Below are 20,451 nucleotides of genomic sequence, written 5' to 3' on the forward strand. Positions count from 1 at the left end.
CTGGCAGTATATTTTGTCATGAAAATATGTGATAAAGAATGCAGGTATGATAATGTTTGAATATAAGCCAAGAGAGAAATATTTTTGGTTTCCCTGGAGCCATTTCCAACTCTTAGAACTGACAGTTGCCAGTGACACTGCGTAGGTGTTAAGTATCAGGGATTCAAGTTGAGGTTAAGTCCTCAGCTAGAAATTTGGCCCTTTGAAGCCAATGGTACCATCTACCAAGTATGCTATTGGTGCATTCTCAGAATTAGGACAATCACCAGATAGATCATGGATCAAGGGTGGTGCTCATCTTATTGGTGATGAAGAGAAAGAACTAGGAACAATGGGAGTGGACCTTTCTGAGAGGAGCTGTGTTTAAATGGTCCCGGAAGCCTGTCTCCTTTCCCTTGGGCTTGTTCCTTGAGACACAAAATTCCAACACTCTTCCATTTTAGGATATGGAGAATACCAGCTTACATGGATGGAATGAAAGAGAAACAATGTCCACCTAGAGATTTATAGAGGCTCAGAGATGGTGGGGAATCTCATTTTGGTAGGACATGGGATTGAGGTCTTTATGGGTGAAACCTTTGGTAAGGGTTGTAAGAGGCCTTTGAGAGCTAGCTGAGCTTTTGTTACTATTATGACCTCTGGTCTAAATGGATCGAAAAGTTATTTTTCTGTTTTTTTTTTCTTGTAAACAACATATAGCCCATCTTCTTACAAAAATAATGTGACCTATGTAGTATTTATATTTTTAGCTTATATAAGGCAAAATATCTCTATTTTCATTAAATTTTATGAGTCAGAATGAAGTGGCTTTTTGGATGACATGCACATTATAATGTTTTTTGGGGTCTGAGTCCTACTTGAATCAGAAATGGTGATGAACATTAGTCCTGTCATTAATAGAGCTACTTTTTAAAAAGATAAAAAATAATTTAGGTATATCTAATGGAATTATTTGTACAAATCACCTAACATAAAACATGTGTCACATTTTCCAAAAGATTCCAGAGGAAATGGAGGAATTTACCATTACTCTGCTTAATGCCACTGGAGGAGTTAAACTAGGAAATAAAACTACTGCAACTCTGAGAATTAGAAGAAATGATGACCCCATTTATTTTGCAGGTGGTATTCCTATCTTTTTTGAGTGAGTTTACATCTTTTTAAACAGTAGATAGGTATGTTTTCAATAACTTTTATAACTGAACATTTTCAATAAAGCACAATTGAAGCTTGTTTAAATATGATTTCATGATTTGTTTGGACAATCATTATTCAATCTGTTTGATGTTTTAAGAAATGTTTCCAAAGGGAGCGCCTGGGTGGCTCAGTCGTTGGGCATCTGCCTTCGGCTCAGGTCATGATCCCAGGGTCCTGGGATTGAGCCCCGCATCGGGCTCCCTGGTCTGCGGGGGGCCTGCTTCTCCCTCTCCCACTCCCCCTGCTTGTGTTCCCTCTCTCGCTTTGTCTCTGTCTGTCAAATGAATGAATAAAATCTTTAAAAAAGAAAAAAGAAAAAAAAGTTTCCAAAGGTCTTCTGAAGGAAAAAGAAAATAAAACAAGTACTGTTTTGCTAGCTTTGTTCTCCCTCTGCCTTCAAATTCCAAGGTATTTCTTTTGTGTTTGTGCAAGAATGGATACGCTTCCACAAAATTTCTTCCAGTACACGACGTAGCCAGTTCAGAGTCTGGGTATCATACCTAATGGATGCTCATTAACTTAATAACTCATCTTTATTGAACATGTAAATTAAGGCTTCCCCATTTCTGCATTTTAATTCTTTCTTTAGAACTCCCTTTTGCGACCTGAGACATTTCTTAGTTTTTACTTCTTTTTAATTCCACTATAGTTAGCATATAGTGTTATATTAGTTTCTGGTGTACCATTTAATGATTCAACACTTCCATATATCACCCGGTGCACTCCTTAATACCCTTACCTATTTCACCCATCCCCCTTCCCTCACTTCCCCTCTGCTACCATGTTTGTTCTCTCTAGGTGACATTTTTTGTGAGCTTAATTGGTATCTAATTCTTTCTTTTTTTTTTAAGATTTTATTTACTTTTTTATTTGACAGAGAGTGAGAGAGAGTGAACATAAGCAGGGGGGAGCAGGAAGCCCAATGAGCGGCTTGATCCCAGGACCCTGGGATCATGACTTGAGCTGAGGGTAGATGTTTAACTGACTGAGCCACCCAGGTGCCCCAGTGTCTAATTCTTTCTTAAGCCCTTTTACAAGCTGTTCATTTTACAATTGCAGGGATCTTTTAAAGCTCTTGAATTTTACAGATTCATAGTCTCAACCTTCAGTTAACATATATGTAATGAATTAGTCCTGTGTTCAGCCTTCTAACTGCTGTGGCAAAAATAAAATATAAGGTATCTGGGCTTATTCTCAAGGAAGTTACAATCTAAATTTGGAAATGAGGTCTATGAAACAGTAGACCAAGGATTTCAGATAGCATCTAATTTACTGACATATTAGGAGTTGAAGACAATGGATTCTGTAGGAATTAAGACAAGGGGAAGGTTATTGACTAGAAATCATCAGAGGAGTCTTCATGTAGGAGTTGGCAGCAGAGCTGAATCTTTAAACAAAGACACAATGGAGGGTATTTCTTGTGTGGGCAGGGAGAAACATAAAGTGGTGTGAAAATATGTAGATGGAATCAGAAAAGCTCACATGTTCCTTCTTTTCTTCATCAATATTTCAGAACCTCATGTGGTGAGAGTTCAGGAAGGTGAGACTGCTAACTTCACAGTTCTCAGAAATGGATCTGTTGATGTTGCCTGCACCGTCCAATATGCTACCATGGACGGGAAGGCTACCGCAAGAGATGGAGACTTTGTTCCCATTGAAAAAGGAGAAGCACTTGTTTTTGCAGTTGGAAGTCGAAAGCAGAGGATATCTGTATTCATTAATGAAGATGATATCCCAGAAGCAGATGAGCCTTTTTATATAATCCTCTTTAATTCAACAGGTAAATAAATTATATTTTTATGGCAGACTTGTTTCAATGCTTTTATCAAGATGACCTTAAGTGTTTAACTGTCATCGATGACTGTTCAAGAGCAGAATTGCTTATTTTATTGCTTTCTTGAGGGAGAGTGAAGAATATGTATGTTGAATCTTCATGTACCTGGTATAATCTGGCATTATTTTTAATCTTTTTTTCACAATGTAGCACACGGAGAAAAGTATGATATTATATAAGGAATAGAAATCTTATAGCTAAAGCTACCCTGAGCCTTGTTTAGTAATTCAAGAGCTTAGGGTATCAGTATTTTGTAAGCCCTTACTCTTCTAGCGTGGTACTGGGCATACTGGCTGGGAAGCTGCATTCTGGAAATGGCTGAACACAGCCGGCTGTTTGATAATTCTCCGGAGCCGTAGCCATGATGCATGATAATTTGCAAGGAGGAAAAATAGGCTCTTCCTTCTTCTCTGTACTATAAATGAAGCAGGATGTTTGGATCCCAGTATTTGGGTTCTGAGACTATTTTGACCCAACTTTTAGCAAATTGGGGGGGCTTAACTTGTTTTTATATTTATTCTCTTAAGTGTACAAGGAGCTATTTTTTTCTGAACCTTTTGAGAATAAGTTGAAGACAGAGTACCCCATCACTTCTGAATACGTTAGTGCCTTTTCCCTACAGAGACATTCTCTTACATAACCACAGTATAATTGTTAATATCAGGAAGTTAACATTAATATAGTCACTGCTTGAGACCCCCCTTCAGATTGCTCTTGTTGTGCCAATAATGTCTTTTCTAGCAAAATCATGCTTGGATTTAGTTGTCTCTTTAATCTCTTCAGTTTGGAGTAGTTCCCCAGTCTTTCCTTATGACCTTTATAACAATACAGAAATCACAGGCTAGTTATTTTGTAGAACATCCCCCATTTTGGGTCTCTTTGATATTTCCCTGTTATTATTAGTTTCAGGATTTGCATTGTTGACGGGAATTTCATAAAAGCGATTTTCTGTTCTTACCATCTCTTCAGTTGACACGTGATTTTGTTTTGTCCCTTTACAGCAATGTTTACTTTGACCACAATTTAGGTGGTGATTGCCAGCCTTTTCCACTATACTTTTTTTCTTTGAAACGAATAAATATTTTGTGGGGGAGATGCATTATGTAAATATCCTGTAACTCATCAAACTTTCACCCTTTATCAGTATGGACTTGTGGTTTCTATTTAATGCAGGGGGTTGTATTTCACTATCATCATTGGTTTTGGTAGTCAAATTTTCCCAGATTTGGCTAGTGGTAGCCTTTTTGAGATGACTTTTCTATCTTTTTGACATGTCCCTATTATTCTGTGAGCATTTTCTTTCTTCTGGCACAGCAAGCTGTTCCAAACTCATACTTCTCCTGTCACAACCCTGAAAGTAGTCATTTTCCCAAGAAGCCCTGGTTCCTTTTAGTGAAGAATGTTATTTAGAAACCAGAATCTGGGCACTAGGTGGGCTTATTGTTTCTGAGTTTATGCTCCTTCTAGGCCTTTTTAATATACAGATATTGGGAATATTTTTATGCAGGTATGTATTTCCATATACATACATGTACACTTTTACATCTGCAGTTCTGTCTCCAACTATATATATATTGAAAACCCTTAGTTCACAACAGTATTTCCATTTCTGCCTGTTATTACAGGGTTTATTCTAGTTTTCTTTTTTTCCATGTTTGTCCCTCTGTTCTTGAAGTGTGTGAAATTCAGCCCCTCTTATTTTAATATATTTACTTCTTTGATTGATTCCCCCTGGACCCATTTTCCCATTGCATCTTTTACCCTCCTTCCACAATGAAGTTGCCTTTCTTACCCCACTAGGGTTCTGGCTTCCTGCTTTAGGATCTCCCCACCTCCATGTGGATGCCTTCCCAATCCACTTGGACTCCAACATCCTACGCTAAGGTTTTCTCTTGTGGAGATGCCCTCCTTTCCCCACCTTGTGCTGGGTCACTGTCGTGCCACAGCAGTCCACCCTCACTATGAATGCCTGCCTTGTACTTTACCTTGTACCTTGTGGACTGAAATATTCAGAAAGAGGAAGAGGAAAAGTAAGAGATCACTTAATTTTTGTTTGTGCTGTGTTTCTCCACCATTTTCCCTATCTTTATCTCTCTTCAGTTGTCTCTCTCTTCCTATTTCCTTCTTCTTTTTCTCCTTTCTCACAAGACTTAGTAAGAAAATTAAAAAAGTAAAAACTGAAAACTATTATCTTATGAGGAAAAATTTAACTTTGTATAATAAAGTAAATTTAACTTTGTCAGGCCTTACTTAGATGAAAAACATTTTGATGAATTTAGTCATTGTCCTAAAATTTAAATGAAAGAAATTACTACAGGTAAAAATAGTTTTGGTGATGTAAAAGTGAAAAACAAAAAGTTTTTCTGTCATGTATAGAAAGTGGATGAAGAAATGCCATTGTCTTAATACAATTTACTATAGGAATAAGTTCTTGATTCCATTTATTACTTTGATGTCATTCTGGGGATAATTATTGTGTCCCAAACATCTATGAGGTCAAAATGTCACTGGGCTTAACTTGTATCAGGAACAAAATGTCACTATGATTAAAATAGTGGATCGGAACATCCAAATCTCTTATAAAGAGAATGGAAAATCACAGTGCAAGGAGAAGGTTGGCATTTATTGTGTAAAATGCATCATTGGGGAATTTGTATTTGATATTGGAAGAGAGAGGGATGGAGAGAGAGGTGTCACTGGATGGCTGGCCTGAGGTATACTGCCACTGCATTTGTCTTCAGTATTTTTCCAGATGTGACATCTGAGGATCTAATAACTTCAGCTATGAAGACTTGGATGACACAATTTGTGTATCCCTTCTTTGTTCTTTCTCTTTCACTTTTCTCTCCTCTTTCATAATGTCAGCACATTGAGGGCTTGAGGGGATCAATGGTGGGAGGGCTGGACGGGCAACATCTCCAACATGACCTCGTGCTGGCAGTGGATATCTGTGCCTGATAGTTACTGTCCACAGTGCATGTCCTGGATTGAATTATTGGATCAAAAGATGTGGCCATCCTCAGAGCCCTTGTTAAATATTGTCCAATCTCCCTGTGGAGAGACAGAATGAGTTTTTAGTACCACCTGTGATATGTTGCATGACAAATGCACATGATAGGAGAACCCTGACAAAATTAGATTTTGTTATTTTTGTTTTTCTTTGATTTTATGATATATTTTCAGTTTTTTATTACTCTATATTGTCAGCATTTTCTACACAATGATTTACTGTCCATTTTGTATGTTCCCCCCCTTTTCATTGGCTAATTATCAAGTAAGTTTGAGTACATTGTTGTATATATACATAAATTATTTTTAATACGCTGGTTTGCTACATATAATTTCTGATTCTATAATTTTAGTTTTAGGTGTTGCCCTCATCTAATTTTGAAAGTTTTATTTCTTTCAGTTCAGCTAACATTCATAAATAACTTTTGCGTACCAATTATGGAGCTCTACTCTGCTAGGGCATAGAATTGATTAAGAAGGATTTGTCCAAGGACCTTACAGTAAAGAGAGTGTGTGTGTGTGTGTGTGTGTGTGTGTGTGTGTGTGTGTGTGTACTAAATTAATGTGGGATAATTTTATGATAGACTGACAAAGTGGGAAGTGCTATAGGAATGCAGTGGAGATGTTCTTACCTTAACTTTGGAATTCAAGGAAGAATTCCAGGGAGATGTGTTGCTTGAGCTGGTTCTGAGGACTAACAAATATTGAGTAAAGATGAGGAGGAATTTTGCTTGCATAGGGAAAAGGAGGAGCAAAGAGGAAGAGCTGTGGACCTCAGGGAAGTGATGAGAAGAGACCTGATGTTTTGGTAGTAACACACTCTGGTTGGAATTCAAGTAGAGGAATCAATTTCAGCACCATAAAGATTGCTTTGTTCTGTGCATGACTGGATCAAACTGCTGCCTGAAGACAGAGATTTAAAGGGAAATGGTCAAGCCAGTCATTCCAATTAATATGAACAGGAGTGTTTTTATGTTATAGGATAATCCTTTCATTATTTTTATGAAATGAATCTATCTCAAAACTTTGAAATTAGGTAAAACTATGTTTTTGATTTCTAATTAAATTGTTGAAGCAATATTCCTATTGTGAAGAAAAGTATCATGTATGTTTTTCAATGAAGTATGTTCTCTATAATTAAACATTTCCACAAAGACAAGTCACATTAAACTTATTTAGGCTTCTCTCTCTTTTATTTATGCCTTCAGTGAGGAAATGCTTGCTGAAATTTGAACTTCATTATAAACTTTTTCTTAATTTAAAATATGAATTTAACAGCAACCTAACTATTCTTTCTTATTTTGACTTTTTAATTTAGGTGACACAGTAGTATATCAATACAGAATAGCTACAGTGATCATTGAAGCTAATGATGACCCAAATGGCATTTTTTCTTTGGAGCCCATAGACAAAGCAGTAGAAGAAGGAAAGACTAATGCTTTTTGGTAAGTGTATTTGGATAAGGTAAATTCAAAATTGGATAAAATAAAATAAAACCTTCAGTATGCACAAATTTGAAATATTATTAATATTTCAAAAATTTAAAATTGGTTAAGAATTGAGTAATTTCATTGGTGAGGGTATGTGCTGTGGTGAGCACTGTGAATTGTGTAAGACTATTGAATCACAGACCTGTGCCTCTGAAACAAATAATACATTATATGTTAAAAAAGAAAAAAGAAGATAGCAGGAAGGGAAGAATGAAGGGGGAGAAATCAGAGGGGGAGATGAACCATGAGAGACTATGGACTCTGGGAAACAAACTGAGGGTTCTAGAGGGGAGGGGCGTGGGGGGATGGGTTAGCCCAGTGATGGGTATTAAAGAGGGCATGTACTGCATGGAGCACTGGGTGTTATACGCAAACAATGAATCATGGAACACTACATCAAAAACTAATGATGTAATGTATGGTGATTAACATAATAAAAAAAGAATTGAGTAATTTCAAAGTTGGTAGTACAAATGAACAGTAAACTTTGTTTATGCTGTTGCCACTTGTTTAAAAAAAACACTTTAGGGGCGTCTGGGTGGCTCAGTCAGTTGGGCTTCTGCCTTCCACTCAGGTCATGATCCCAGAGTCCCAGGATGGAGTCCCGCATCAGGCTCCCTACTCAGCAGGGAGTCTGCTTCTCCCTCTGCCCTTCACCCGCTTATGCTCTCTCTTGCTCTCTCTCAAATAAATAAATAAAATTAAAAAAAAACAACAACCACTTTAGCTGGTAAACAGAAATTATCATTCCTGTTCTCCTCACTCCAAATTCTGTCATCTGCCAGGACGGAGAGACTTGAGTTATCTGAGGTCTTCTATAACTCTTATTTCAAATGATATGTGAATACCCTCAACCTGTCCTTTGCTTTTGAAAAACTTTTGCCAGTTCTCATCTAAATATTTTTCAGTTGGGTTTGGAATTTACCCTTCAGTTGGGACTTTTAAGACTGCTTCTCTTTGTTATTTAAAGTTCTGCCTCATTCTCTTACCATGAGATTCATCGTGGTTGCTGAATAAGGACTGGCTGGCTGGTTTATATTAAAGACAATAAATAGTAAAAGAATATTTCTGAGGTAACACTGAAAGCTGTCATTAGAGTAAAATTCACTTCTTATACATTTTTCATAAAAATTAATTTTCTTTAAATTGTTATGTAGGATTTTGAGGCATCGAGGACACTTTGGCAATGTTTCTGTGGCTTGGCAACTATTTCAGAATGATTCTGCTTTGCAGCCTGGACAAGAGTTCTATGAAACTTCAGGGATTGTTAACTTTATGGATGGAGAAGAAGCCAAACCAATAATTCTCCGTGCTTTTCCAGATAAAATTCCTGAATTCAATGAATTTTATATTTTAAAGCTTGTAAACATATCAGGTGCTGTGTTTTTCCATCTTTTTTGTTTCACTACTGAGATTTAATGTTTCACAAGTAAATAATTAGAGCTGTATAGAAAATGCAATTAATGAAGTAAGTATATCTTGATTGTCCAACTTTAAATGTCAAAAATGCCCTTTTTGATAGAACTGTTATTTTTAACATTCATTTTGTGGCTTTAGCTTGGTTAAGTTTTATGGATGGAGACTTACATTCATCCTCAAACTTGTAAATAGATTTTTCTCCACACCAAGTAGAGTATCTCCAACAAAATATTAATGGAAGTTAGAAAATACAGATTCATGAAAGCTGAAAGCTGAAAGCTTGGTCTTTGTACCATTTAAACAATTTAAACAATCAATTTTCCCATCACTTTTAGTTTGAAGCACAGGAAATAAAACTCTCTAGTTAATATCCTCTTTTCAGGCTTGATTGGTTATTAATGAAATTATTCTGAATTAAAATACCCCTGAAGATATGGTGAAAACCATATGGCAAAACAGTTGTTCCACTGACCAATGAATATATTATTTAACCAGAAGTTTGCTAGTCAAATTCCTTTTGTCTTCACCTTATACGATAAAGTACTTCAAATTCTGATTTCTTATTCATTATAAATCATCTTATTACAGGTGGATCCCCAGGTCCTGGGGGCCAACTAGCAGGAACCAACCTCCAGGTGACAGTAATGATTCCATTCAATGATGATCCCTTTGGAGTGTTCATCTTGGATCCAGAGTGCTTAGAGAGAGAAGTTGCAGAAGATGTCCTTTCAGAAGATGATATGTCTTATATTACAAACTTTACCATTTTGAGGCAGCAGGGTATGTTTGGTGATGTACGAGTAGGCTGGGAAATACTGTCCAGTGACTTCACTGATGGTTTGCCTCCAATGACAGATTTTTTGCTGGTTGGAATTTTCCCCAGCACTGTGCATTTACAACCACACATGCGGCATCACCACAGTGGAACAGATGCTTTGTATTTCAGTGGACTAGAGGGCGCATTTGGAACTGTTAATCCAAAATACCATCCTTCCAGGAACAACTCAGTTGCCAACTTTACATTTTCAGCTTGGGTAATGCCCAATGCCAATACAAATGGATTTGTTATAGCAAAGGATGATGGTAATGGAAGCATCTACTATGGAGTAAAAATTCAGACAAATGAATCCCATGTGACACTTTCTCTTCATTACAAAACTTTGGGTTCCAATGCTACATATATTGCCAAGACAACAGTCACGAAGTATTTAGAAGAAAATGTTTGGCTTCATCTCCTAATTATCCTGGATGATGGTATAATTGAATTCTACCTTGATGGAAATGCAATGCCCAGAGGAATCAAGAGTCTGAAAGGAGAAGCCATAACTGATGGTGAGTGTTATCTTTATAAATAGGATACTGAATTTCGAATTTTTTAAAAATTTTGATTTCTTAAAAAGGCTAACAGGTATTAAAAATCTGCTTGTGTATTGGTTTAATTTCTTTAAATAAAACATGCCTACCAAGACAATAGTTCTGTACTGAGTGTTGCAGAAATGAATCAGGCAGTGTCTGCCCTTGAGGTACCTAAAATAGGTTCTGGGAGAGAGATATGCAAAGAGATCACTTCAGTGTGTTGTAGGAAGAAAGAAAAAGACTAAGAAGGAGGAATGTTTATCCTTCCACTGGTAGGAGGAGGGATGGGGCATGATAATTCCATGTAGAAAAAAGAGCAGAGATGTAGAAATGTGAAAGAGCATATTGTATTTGGGGAACTGATGCTTGGGAGGTCTTGTTGGAGGTGAAGGGTTGGGCATAAGGTTAAAAGGAATTAAAAAAGAAAAATTACTCTTAAAAGCCCAGCAAGTACATGGGTTTATAGTATCAGTAGGTAAAGTGGTGAATCCTATGGAGAGCTTTGAAGAAATAATCTTTGCTGTCTTTAAGCTGGATTACATGCTGTTTCTTTGAGAAATACATCTTTGTGCATATTTAAACACAGAATTTGGTTATCTCTGTTATAATCACCAATTCCTTCCCAGCCCCTCCATCCTAGGACGTGATTATTTTTGCTTAGTAAGAAAGTAGAGCACAGCTTTTATGGTTATAGCTTAATAGAATATTTTTCTTCTGAACCTCCTGCACTGGATGTCTGGTTGTATTTTTTGTTCCTAGTAGAAAAAAAAGATGGGCAAAGGAAACAACATGCACACACTACTGATTTCAACTGCAAGGATTATGTTTATAGCACTCTGTAGCATTAAATTAATCACCTTTTGATTGTGTGACTACGTTGATTCGTTTGGTGATGGCATGTTGGTAGGATGAGAGTGGGAAAGATTGGGGAAAGTGAGAGCTGGGTGTTTCTTTTCTCTGTTTAGCTTACTGCAAGGAACTTAGATTGTTTTTGTAATTTGTACTTTGGAAAGAAAAAATTTAAAGTATATATGTATTTATAATTTATTGATGAAATATATAGTGTAAAATATATGGAAGTGTACATATCACAAGTATACTGGTAGATCGCAGGTATACAGGTAGATCAGTTTTTAAAACTTTAAATTCATCAGTTTCAGCACCTGGGTAGCTAGCCCCAGATCATGAAACAGCATTCCAGAATCCCCCTGGCTCTTCTCCAGTCACTGACTCACCACCCTGCCCACCTCCTATTGCCATTTCTAAGAGCATAAGATTAGTTTCTCCTGTTTTTTACTTTGTGTAAATAGAACTGAGCAGTGTGTATATTTGAGTGCCTGGCCTCTTTTGCTCAGTACTGTTGATAATATTTATCCATATTTTTGCCTGTTGTAGGTATATTCCTCTTACTACTAAATAGTCAGCCCAGAACCACTGGAGAATGCGTGGGGGCCACTGTGATAATAATGTGCAGGATACTTCTGACTACCCTGAAAGAACCACCTGGGTAGTGGGTAGTGACTTGTAAGCGCTGCTTTGGTGGATGATTTTGATAAAAATATTGCTTGTACTTTTTTCCCAAAGCACTGCCAAGCTCTCATCTTATGTAAATTTCTTGCTTGAGTTATTGGAGAGGGAATAAGTAAAGAAATAAGAATTGGTAAATTTTTGAAAAGGGTTGTTACTGATAAAGAGTAATATAATTGGGTTGTATGTTGTGATTACTATGAAAAAGTCTGTAAGACTTGCCTACGGTACTGTTCCCGGGGAGGAATACTTTTTCTACATCCATTGCATTAACTGTTTGGGTAAAGAGTTATATTTGGTCCATGAAAACGTTTGTTGAATTCTCACAGCTTTATTTAACTCAAGATGCATTTCTAACAGATTAAGCCTTGACGTTCTGGAAAAATAGTAATACAAGAGTTCAGTTTGTGACTGAATTGAATCATTCCATTCTTAGATGCACAAGGAAATTTTAAAATTTCCTGGAAGAAATGTCTATCTAAATATACACTCATACATACATGTATACATATACACACATATATACACATGTACAAAATAACCTTCAGTACAAAATATCTTAAATCCCAGCAATTACAGATTCATTTTTCATAACTGAAAATAGCCTTTATTTGATTGTATTCTTGTTATGTGTTTTACTTATCTAATAAAAGCTCTCAACAAAATTGCTTCACTTTCTGAATCACACTTGTAATGTGGGACAGAATACTTGTGGATATTGTAGCAATTAAACCCATTTCTAATTTCAGGTCCTGGAACACTGAGAATTGGGGCAGGATTGAATGGCAATGACAGATTTACAGGCTTGATGCAGGATGTGAGGTCCTATGAGCGGAAACTGACCCTGGAAGAAATTTATGAACTTCATGCTATGCCAGCAAAGAGTGATTTACACCCTGTGTCTGGATATCTGGAATTCAGACAGGGAGAAACTAACAAATCATTCATTATTTCTGCAAGAGATGATAATGAAGAGGAGGGAGAAGAATTATTTATTCTTAAACTGGTCTCTGTATGTGGAGGAGCTCGCATTTCTGAAGAGAATACTACAGCAAGATTAATAATACAAAAAAGTGACAATGCCAATGGCTTGTTTGGTTTCACAGGAACTTGTATACCAGAGGTAAGTAGTGAGCTGGGGGAATTTTGGAGTTAAAAAATTCATTGTAGGTGGATTTGTTTGGAAGTTTGGGAGTGGGCTTTCTTTCATTTGGGAAACATGCTTAAGTATCTGCTCTAAGCCCAGAAGTATGCTAGAGCCAGTGGTTGCAAAAGTAAATTAAAAGGTCTTTCCTCTTATAAGTTCACAGTTTGAATCAGAGTCTTAATCAACTGATAGAAGTAATAAGGAGTTAGCAAATGAAACTTTGGCAGTTATTTTTTTTTAAAGATTTTATTTATTTATTTGATGGAGAAAGAGCGTACAAGCAGGGGGTGCGACAGGCAGAGGGAGAGGGAGAAGCAGGCTCCCCAAGGAGCAGGGACCCCAATGCAGGGCTCGATCCCAGGACCCTGGGATCATGACCTGAGCCAAAGGCAGACGCTTAACCATCTGATCCACCCACGCGCCCCTCGGCAGTTATTTTTAAAGTTAATGCACTTCACAGAATGCACAGAATATTCCGTGTGTCATTTACTTTGGCTACTCTTTGGATACTGCATAAGTAAATGAAATAGTATATGTTGAAAGCTTCTATGGATAATAGTAGTTGAAACTATTGAAATGCAATTTTTTGAGGGTTTTTGTGTGTGTGTGTGTGTGTGAAACGTACTTAAGTAGTTACAACATTCTTCCATGTTGCATGTCTTGGGTGTAATGCCTTCCTTATCACCTTTCTTGGCCAGCTTCATTCATTAGGCTCTTTTACTGTCCTTATCAGTTCTTTCCAGGTTTTCAAAGATTCGTAATCATCTTGGTTTCCTGTCCAGTAATGTGAGATCTCATGACACCACTTCCCAGGTGTTGAGTGTGACAACATCTCCATGAAAGGATGCCAGGAAACAAGAGTCCTTCCCTTTGCAAGTTGATTCTTGTAGATGTAGAAGGGCATTTTTGTAAATTGAAACAATTAAGAAAACCATGAATTAGTAGAGGGTGAAAAAAAGTATCTTGGTCATAGGCCTGACCTAGCTCAAATTGGGGAGCTCGCTCTCTGGAATGTCTTATTGCCCTTCTTAGCTCTTTGGTTTGGTGATAATCCTAAGAGATCTTCAAATAATTGGCTTTTTCTATACCAGAAATACTAGAATATCCTACACTAGGGAGGACAAATGTCATACAAATCGATAACTTAAAAAAGAAATATGCTGAGTGAAATAAGTCAGTCAGAGAAAGACATGTATCATATGACCTCACTGATATGAGGAATTCTTAATCTCAGGAAACAAACTGAGTGTTGCTGGAGTGGTGGGGGGTGGGAGGGATGGGGTGGCTGGGTGATAGACATTGGGGAGGGTATGTGCTATGGTGAGCGCTGTGAATTGTGCAAGACTGTTGAGTCGCAGATCTGTACTTCTGCAACAAATAATGCAACATATGTTAAGAAAAAAGAAAAAGAAGAAGATAGCAGGAGGGGAAGAATGAGGGGGAGTAAGTCAGAGGGGGAGACGAACCATGAGAGATGATGGACTCTGAAAAACAAACAGGGTTCTAGAGGGGAGGAGGGTGGGGGGATGGGTTAGCCTGGTGATGGGTATTCAAGGGGGCACGTTCTGCATGGAGCACTGGGTGTTATGAACAAACAATGAATCATGGAACACTACATCAAAAGCTAATGATGTAATGTATGGTGATTAACATAACAATAAAATTTAAGGTTGATTAAAAAAAGAAATATGTTTATCTATAATAATACTTTTAAATATTTAGTCGTTAAAGAATTTTACATGGTCAATTTTTTATATACCTGACAATCCATAATACAGCTGCAACAAATATTACTTATGATTCTCTCCACTTAATAAGGTTAGAAGCTTAGAGACCTGAAAAAATAACCCAAGTTGAATTAAATAAGACTGGATCAAATGCCTGATTCAAAGCTTGGCAGTTATCAGCACTAAATAAATATTAATTTTACTTTTTTTCTCCTAAGGTACAGTGGGAAGAACTGGAATTTGAACCTATTTCTTGTGACTTCTAATTTTGTCTTTCCCCCTATAGTTTTAGTATCATCAGCTCTATTTTTATTTTATTTTATTTTATTTTTTTAAAGATTTTATTTATTTGCCAGAGAGAGAGAGAGAGAGGGAGAGTACAAGCAGGGGGATTGGCAGGCAGGGGGAGAAGCAGGGTCCATGTGGGACTCGATCCTAGGACCCTGAGATCATGACCTGAGCCGAAGGCAGATGCTTACCCATCTGAGGCACCCAGGCGCCCCTCATCATGTCTATTTTTAAAGACAGGTGTCTTCCATCAAGTTGTGAGAACTATTAGGGTGCCATGTAAAATCAGCTTCCCTTTAATTCCCTTTATGACCTGGCATCTGCCAATGGCTCTGGCTTCCTGTTGGTCAGACTCCTTTGGTCAGTATGTTTCAGTCAGACTTGCATGTTTCAGTTCCAGTCTCAGGGCATCAGGGCTTCCTAGCCTCTCTATTTGGAACACTGTCAATCTCAGAATCAGTCATTCAAGTCTCAGTTCTAAAGACATCTCCTCAGTGAAGACTTGCTTGTTTTAAGTAATCCCCCCCTCCCTTCTCCCAACTAGTTGTTCTCCATCCCTTCACTGAGTTTTACTTTCTTCTGTAGCATTGATTATACTCTTAAATTCCCTTTGTTATTTATAAGTCTGCTTATTTATTGGCTATCCCTTCCAACCACAGAGATAAAAGAACTCTGAGTGTAAGAAGGACTTATTGTTTATTATTGTATCTCCAACACCTAGAATGGAGCATAATAGGTATTCAATAAACCTTAGTTGAACTTATGAATGTATTCTAATAGTAAGACATGAGAAGGCTCCTAGTTGAAACCACAAACACATTTAGATTCAGTTAGCTGCATAAACAACTAAACTGAAAAAAAAAAAACCCCAAAACTATAAATGTTAAAACCCTGCCCAAAATGAGGAATAATTTTTGAGTGTTTCTCTGGCTTTGTGGGCCATTATAGTGAGTTTTCAATGCTGGCTTGCCTCACAAGTTCCACTGATAGATTGTGTTGGTGTTGGTTTACCTCCATGCAGGTATGTAGCTTTGCCTGTTTCCAGAAATCTTGGAATTTTAACAGGACCAGTCAAGTCTTTAATGGTAGAAGAGAGAACTTTGCTATTTAGGCCACAACACCTGTACTATTAGAACTGCTGGAAAGGAAGAGAAAACACGACTGGTTATTCTTCAAGCCCAAATGAGAGGGAAATAGAATATATCTATATTGGAAAGAGTAAAATTTAGACAGTTAATATAAGAAAGTGTTGTTGAGCCTAAAGATCCACCATTGGAATTTGTCAGGAATATTTTAGAATTTTCATTCCTGAAAATATTAAGAGTATAAGTATAGAACTCTTACTTTCATCTTGGTGTGATTTGAAGACAGGAGTGATATTAATATGAAATATTTCTATTATCATCATCAATAATATTTATTGATTGCTTACTGAAGTGATTTGAAGTGTGAGATAGACCAATGGGTTTTAATGTATTAGAGTCTGATTTCACATTGCAACTAAATCCTAAGAAACTATTACTTGTCAAATGGGTATAATGTGGAGGAAGAATATCCATAACTATCTGCCAAGACTATTTAAATCCTCCTTTTCCAGTTACATATCTCTGTGAGGCTGCATATTTTTAATATATTTCAACCAAGATAAAAAGTAGCAGCAGAGAACTTGATTGTGAAAGGAGATAGGAGAATCTAGCTGTCTTCTATTAAGCTAGACATTAAAAGAGATCTAAAAAAATGTAAAACAATGCCCCTTTGTCACTAATTTTTTTTAGAAAATACAGTTATTCACATAAAACATGTTGCTTATGTTAGCATGTAATGAGTTTATTATTGAATGAGTTAATGTATCAATATTTAAATTCTTTTCAATTTTCTTTAGTAAAATGATAAATATCAGATTTCACCAACATAAGCAAAAACCTCCTTGGGTTCTTAATAATTTTTATGAGTGTTTAGGGGTCCTGAAACTAACGTATGTGAGAATTGCTGGTTTACTCTATGTTTGGAATTGTCTGCAGGGCTTAAATTTTATAGTTACTTGCTTGATTTTTAGAAATAAAAACCACTATCGTTTCCATAGATTCTTCATTGTCTTGTTGTAGTGACAGTGAACAGTTAGTTTTTTTTCTTATCCCTTCAAAAATGCTGAAGGTAATAGAGATATTTAAAGACTTCTCTCTGAGTCAGGTTATACTTTTACATTTTCCTAGATTCATGAAATAAAATAATATGAAGGTTAAAATGAAAGCACAATCACACCTTAAATAATGAGAATATGCGGAATATGCCATATTGAAAGAATTGATAATTATTTTGTGATTTGTTCTATCTTAACCAGGTACACCATATTCTTCTAAATAGCAGGTGCTTAATAAATTATAATTGAAAGAATGAATAAACCTGTATGTAGTTGAGAGCCCTGATGGGGCTGTGCCAACGAGGCCTCTGGATTCCAGGTGGTATCTATATTGAACAGATGACTGAGTTTTGTTGGCTCTGTAGCATAGCAACCACATTCTCATGTTTTCCTCCCATATTTTGTTTTTCTGTGTAATCTTTAATGTTACTTTCTCTCCACCTTATTTTAGCACTGTTTCTACAGTCTTGTATACCAAGTAATTATAAAGTAATGAGATTGCTTTTCATAATGATTCATAGAACTTGCTAGTCTCATTTTTTTATAAGTAATACTTGGATTGCATTTTATGTATATAAACTCACAGCTTAAGAATAATTTAGAGACATTTTGAGAGGATCTTTATCAAAATGAGAATATTATTTAGCTTGGACTGTATTTGTTTTTAAGTGCCTGCCATATGTTATGTGAATAGATTCCTTTAGATATAAGTGATATTGATATAATCTGATATCACAGATCTTTATCCAAGTGTGAAACAAAATAAAAAATTAATTTGATGTGTAATTATTAGGCATTAGCTTTAATCTTCTCTTCTAATACAGAAAGCCAATTTATGGCTCAGTGCATTATTTTTTCTGGGAAAATATGTTTCAGAAACTTTTCTGATGGTTAAGCTTCATAATTACTCTCCTGCAGATCTGAAGATTGAGGGAATTTTTGACTCAAAAGAAAACAGCAGCGGCTATTGTTGTTTCTTGTGAAAAACTGAATGATGGTGGTTTTGATGATTATTTCTTGATGTTATGCTTCTCATATACTGGCCTAAACCTTTGCTTGTATCATGATTCCAAAGGCAATTAGATGTATATTTTAACAGACAAAAATATTTTAACTCTTTATTTTCTGTCTTAATTATCTTGTAGTATTAATAATTCCATCATCTGGTTTAGTATTTCCCAAAGTATTGTGCATGATGATCTTAATCAGAAATAGCTCATGTATATTCCAGAGCACCATTCCTTATTGAGGACTCCATTTCTGAATCAGAATCTCTGTCAGGGCGATGAGATGGCAATCAAAAAGCTGAATTAAAAAAAAAATCTTTTTTGGGGGCGGAGCAAGATGGCGGAGGAGTAGGAGACCTAGATTTTGTCTGGTCTCAGGAATTCAGCTGAATAGGGATCAAACCATTCTGAACACCTACGAACTCAACAGGAGATCGAACAGGAGAGTAGCAACAACTCTCTGAACAGAGAAGCGACCACTTACTGGAAGGTAGGACGTGCGGAGAAGTGAATCCGAGGCGATATTCGGGAGGATAAACGGCGGGGGAGGGGCCTCCGCCGGCCGCTTCTGGCAAGTGCTAGAGCCGCGGAGCACAAAATCGGACCTTTTAAAAGTTGGCTCGGCGGAGGGACGTCGCTGCAGTGGCTAAGCGGGGGGTGGAATCCTCCCGGGACAGTGTGGTCTCAGGACCCTTGGGGTCACAGAGAGACCGGGGGTGCCTGAGTGCGGCAGAGCTCCCAGGTGTCGGGGCGGGGAAGCCGGCTGCAGATACGGAGCAGAGTCGCGGGCTCTCAGCTCGGGGTTGCCATAAACTGTGATCTGCGGCCCAGTCGGGGCACGGCTCCCCCAGCAAGGACCCAACAAGCAGCAGATCTGGGGAGACTCCCCTTCCTTCCCGGGGAGGAGCGGTGCGGGAACGCACTGCAGGGATCTGCTGGATTTGGAGACTCCGAGCGGGGTCGGGTGCCAGAGATAGCAACGCTCGATCACAGGCCGGGTGAGCATGGAGAGCGGCCGGAGACCGGGGACACGGGAGTGACTGCTTTTCTCTGGGGGCGCACTGAGGAGTGGGGCCCTGAGTTCTCGGCTCCTCCGGGCGGAGACTGGGAGGCCGCCATTTTCGCCCTGGTCCTCCAAAGCTGTGCCGAGAGCTTGCAGGGAACAAAAGCTCCTGAGAGCAAACTGGAGCAGCTTCCTTAGCCCGGACCGACAAGGGCGGGGCAATTCCGCCTCCGGCAAAGACATTTGGAAACCACAGCAACAGGCCCCTCCCCCAGAAGATCAACACAAACAGCCAGCAAGCCAACACCAAGTTGATCGATCAAGGAGAATAGGAGAACTCCAGCGCTAGGGGAATACTGCACATAGATTCATGGCTTCTTTTTTTTTTTTTTTTTTTTTTTTACCATGATTCATTATTTCATCAAAGTTAATTTTTGTTGACTTTTTTTTATTTTTCTTTTTCCCTTTTTCAACCAACATCTTATAAATCCCTTTTTTTTAAAAAAAAATTTTTTTTTTTTCATTTTTAGAGTCATATTTTATCCCTTCATAGTAGTTATCCTTGTTTTTGGCATATATATATAAGTTGTTCTCTCTTTAAAATTTTGAGGTACAGTTTCTTCTAACAGATCAAAATATACCCTAAATCACTAGTGTATGGCTTTGTTCTAGTCTCCTGCCTGATCACATTCTCTCCCTTTTTCCTTTTTTTTTTTTTTCCTTAAATCTTCTTTCTTTTTTCAAACAACTTATCTTACCAAGTCCTTTTATAAAATCTTTTATAATTTTCATCTTTACAGTCATCTTCCATCCCTTCATTGTATCAACCCTTATTTTGTACATATATGTCTTTCTTCCTTCAAAATTTTAGGAGGCACTTTTTTCTAACAGACCAAAATACGCCCAAAATCTAGTGTGTGGCACTGATCTATGCACTAGCCTGATCATATTTGATCATATTCTGCCTTTTTTGAATTGTTTTGTTTTTGTTTTTATCTTTTTTTTCTTTTTTTTTTCTTTTTCTCTTTCTTTTTTCTTTCTTTCCCTTTCTTTTCCCCTGGTTTCAGGTCTTTTCTGATTTGTATACAGTATATTTGCTGGGGACGTAGTAAACCTGTTAGCCTTTTGTTCTCTCATTCATCTATTCTCCTCTGGACAAAATGACAAGACGAAAGAAATCACCTCAGCAAAAAGAACAAGAGGTAGTACCGTCAGCCAGGGACCTACTCAATACGGACATTAGTACGATGTCGGACCTAGAGTTCAGAATCATGACTTTAAAGATACTAGCTGGGCTTGAAAAAAGC

At 37.4% G+C, this 20,451-nt stretch overlaps 1 protein-coding gene across 2 annotated transcripts in view; it reads left to right on the plus strand.

The window, feature by feature from the left end:
* Nucleotides 1–20,451, plus strand: part of ADGRV1 (adhesion G protein-coupled receptor V1) — a 536,135-nt gene that overhangs the window by 63,810 nt on the left and 451,874 nt on the right. For both annotated transcript variants that reach the window (XM_027605560.2, XM_027605561.2), the window contains 6 exons: nucleotides 999–1,122; nucleotides 2,711–2,977; nucleotides 7,359–7,485; nucleotides 8,688–8,905; nucleotides 9,538–10,281; nucleotides 12,582–12,955. In XM_027605560.2, coding sequence (XP_027461361.1) covers nucleotides 999–1,122; nucleotides 2,711–2,977; nucleotides 7,359–7,485; nucleotides 8,688–8,905; nucleotides 9,538–10,281; nucleotides 12,582–12,955 — 1,854 coding nt within the window. The remainder of the gene's footprint in view (nucleotides 1–998; nucleotides 1,123–2,710; nucleotides 2,978–7,358; nucleotides 7,486–8,687; nucleotides 8,906–9,537; nucleotides 10,282–12,581; nucleotides 12,956–20,451) is intronic.

The sequence above is a fragment of the Zalophus californianus genome, chromosome 5 (genome assembly GCF_009762305.2).
Source record: "Zalophus californianus isolate mZalCal1 chromosome 5, mZalCal1.pri.v2, whole genome shotgun sequence".
NCBI classification, from domain to species: Eukaryota; Metazoa; Chordata; class Mammalia; order Carnivora; family Otariidae; genus Zalophus; species Zalophus californianus.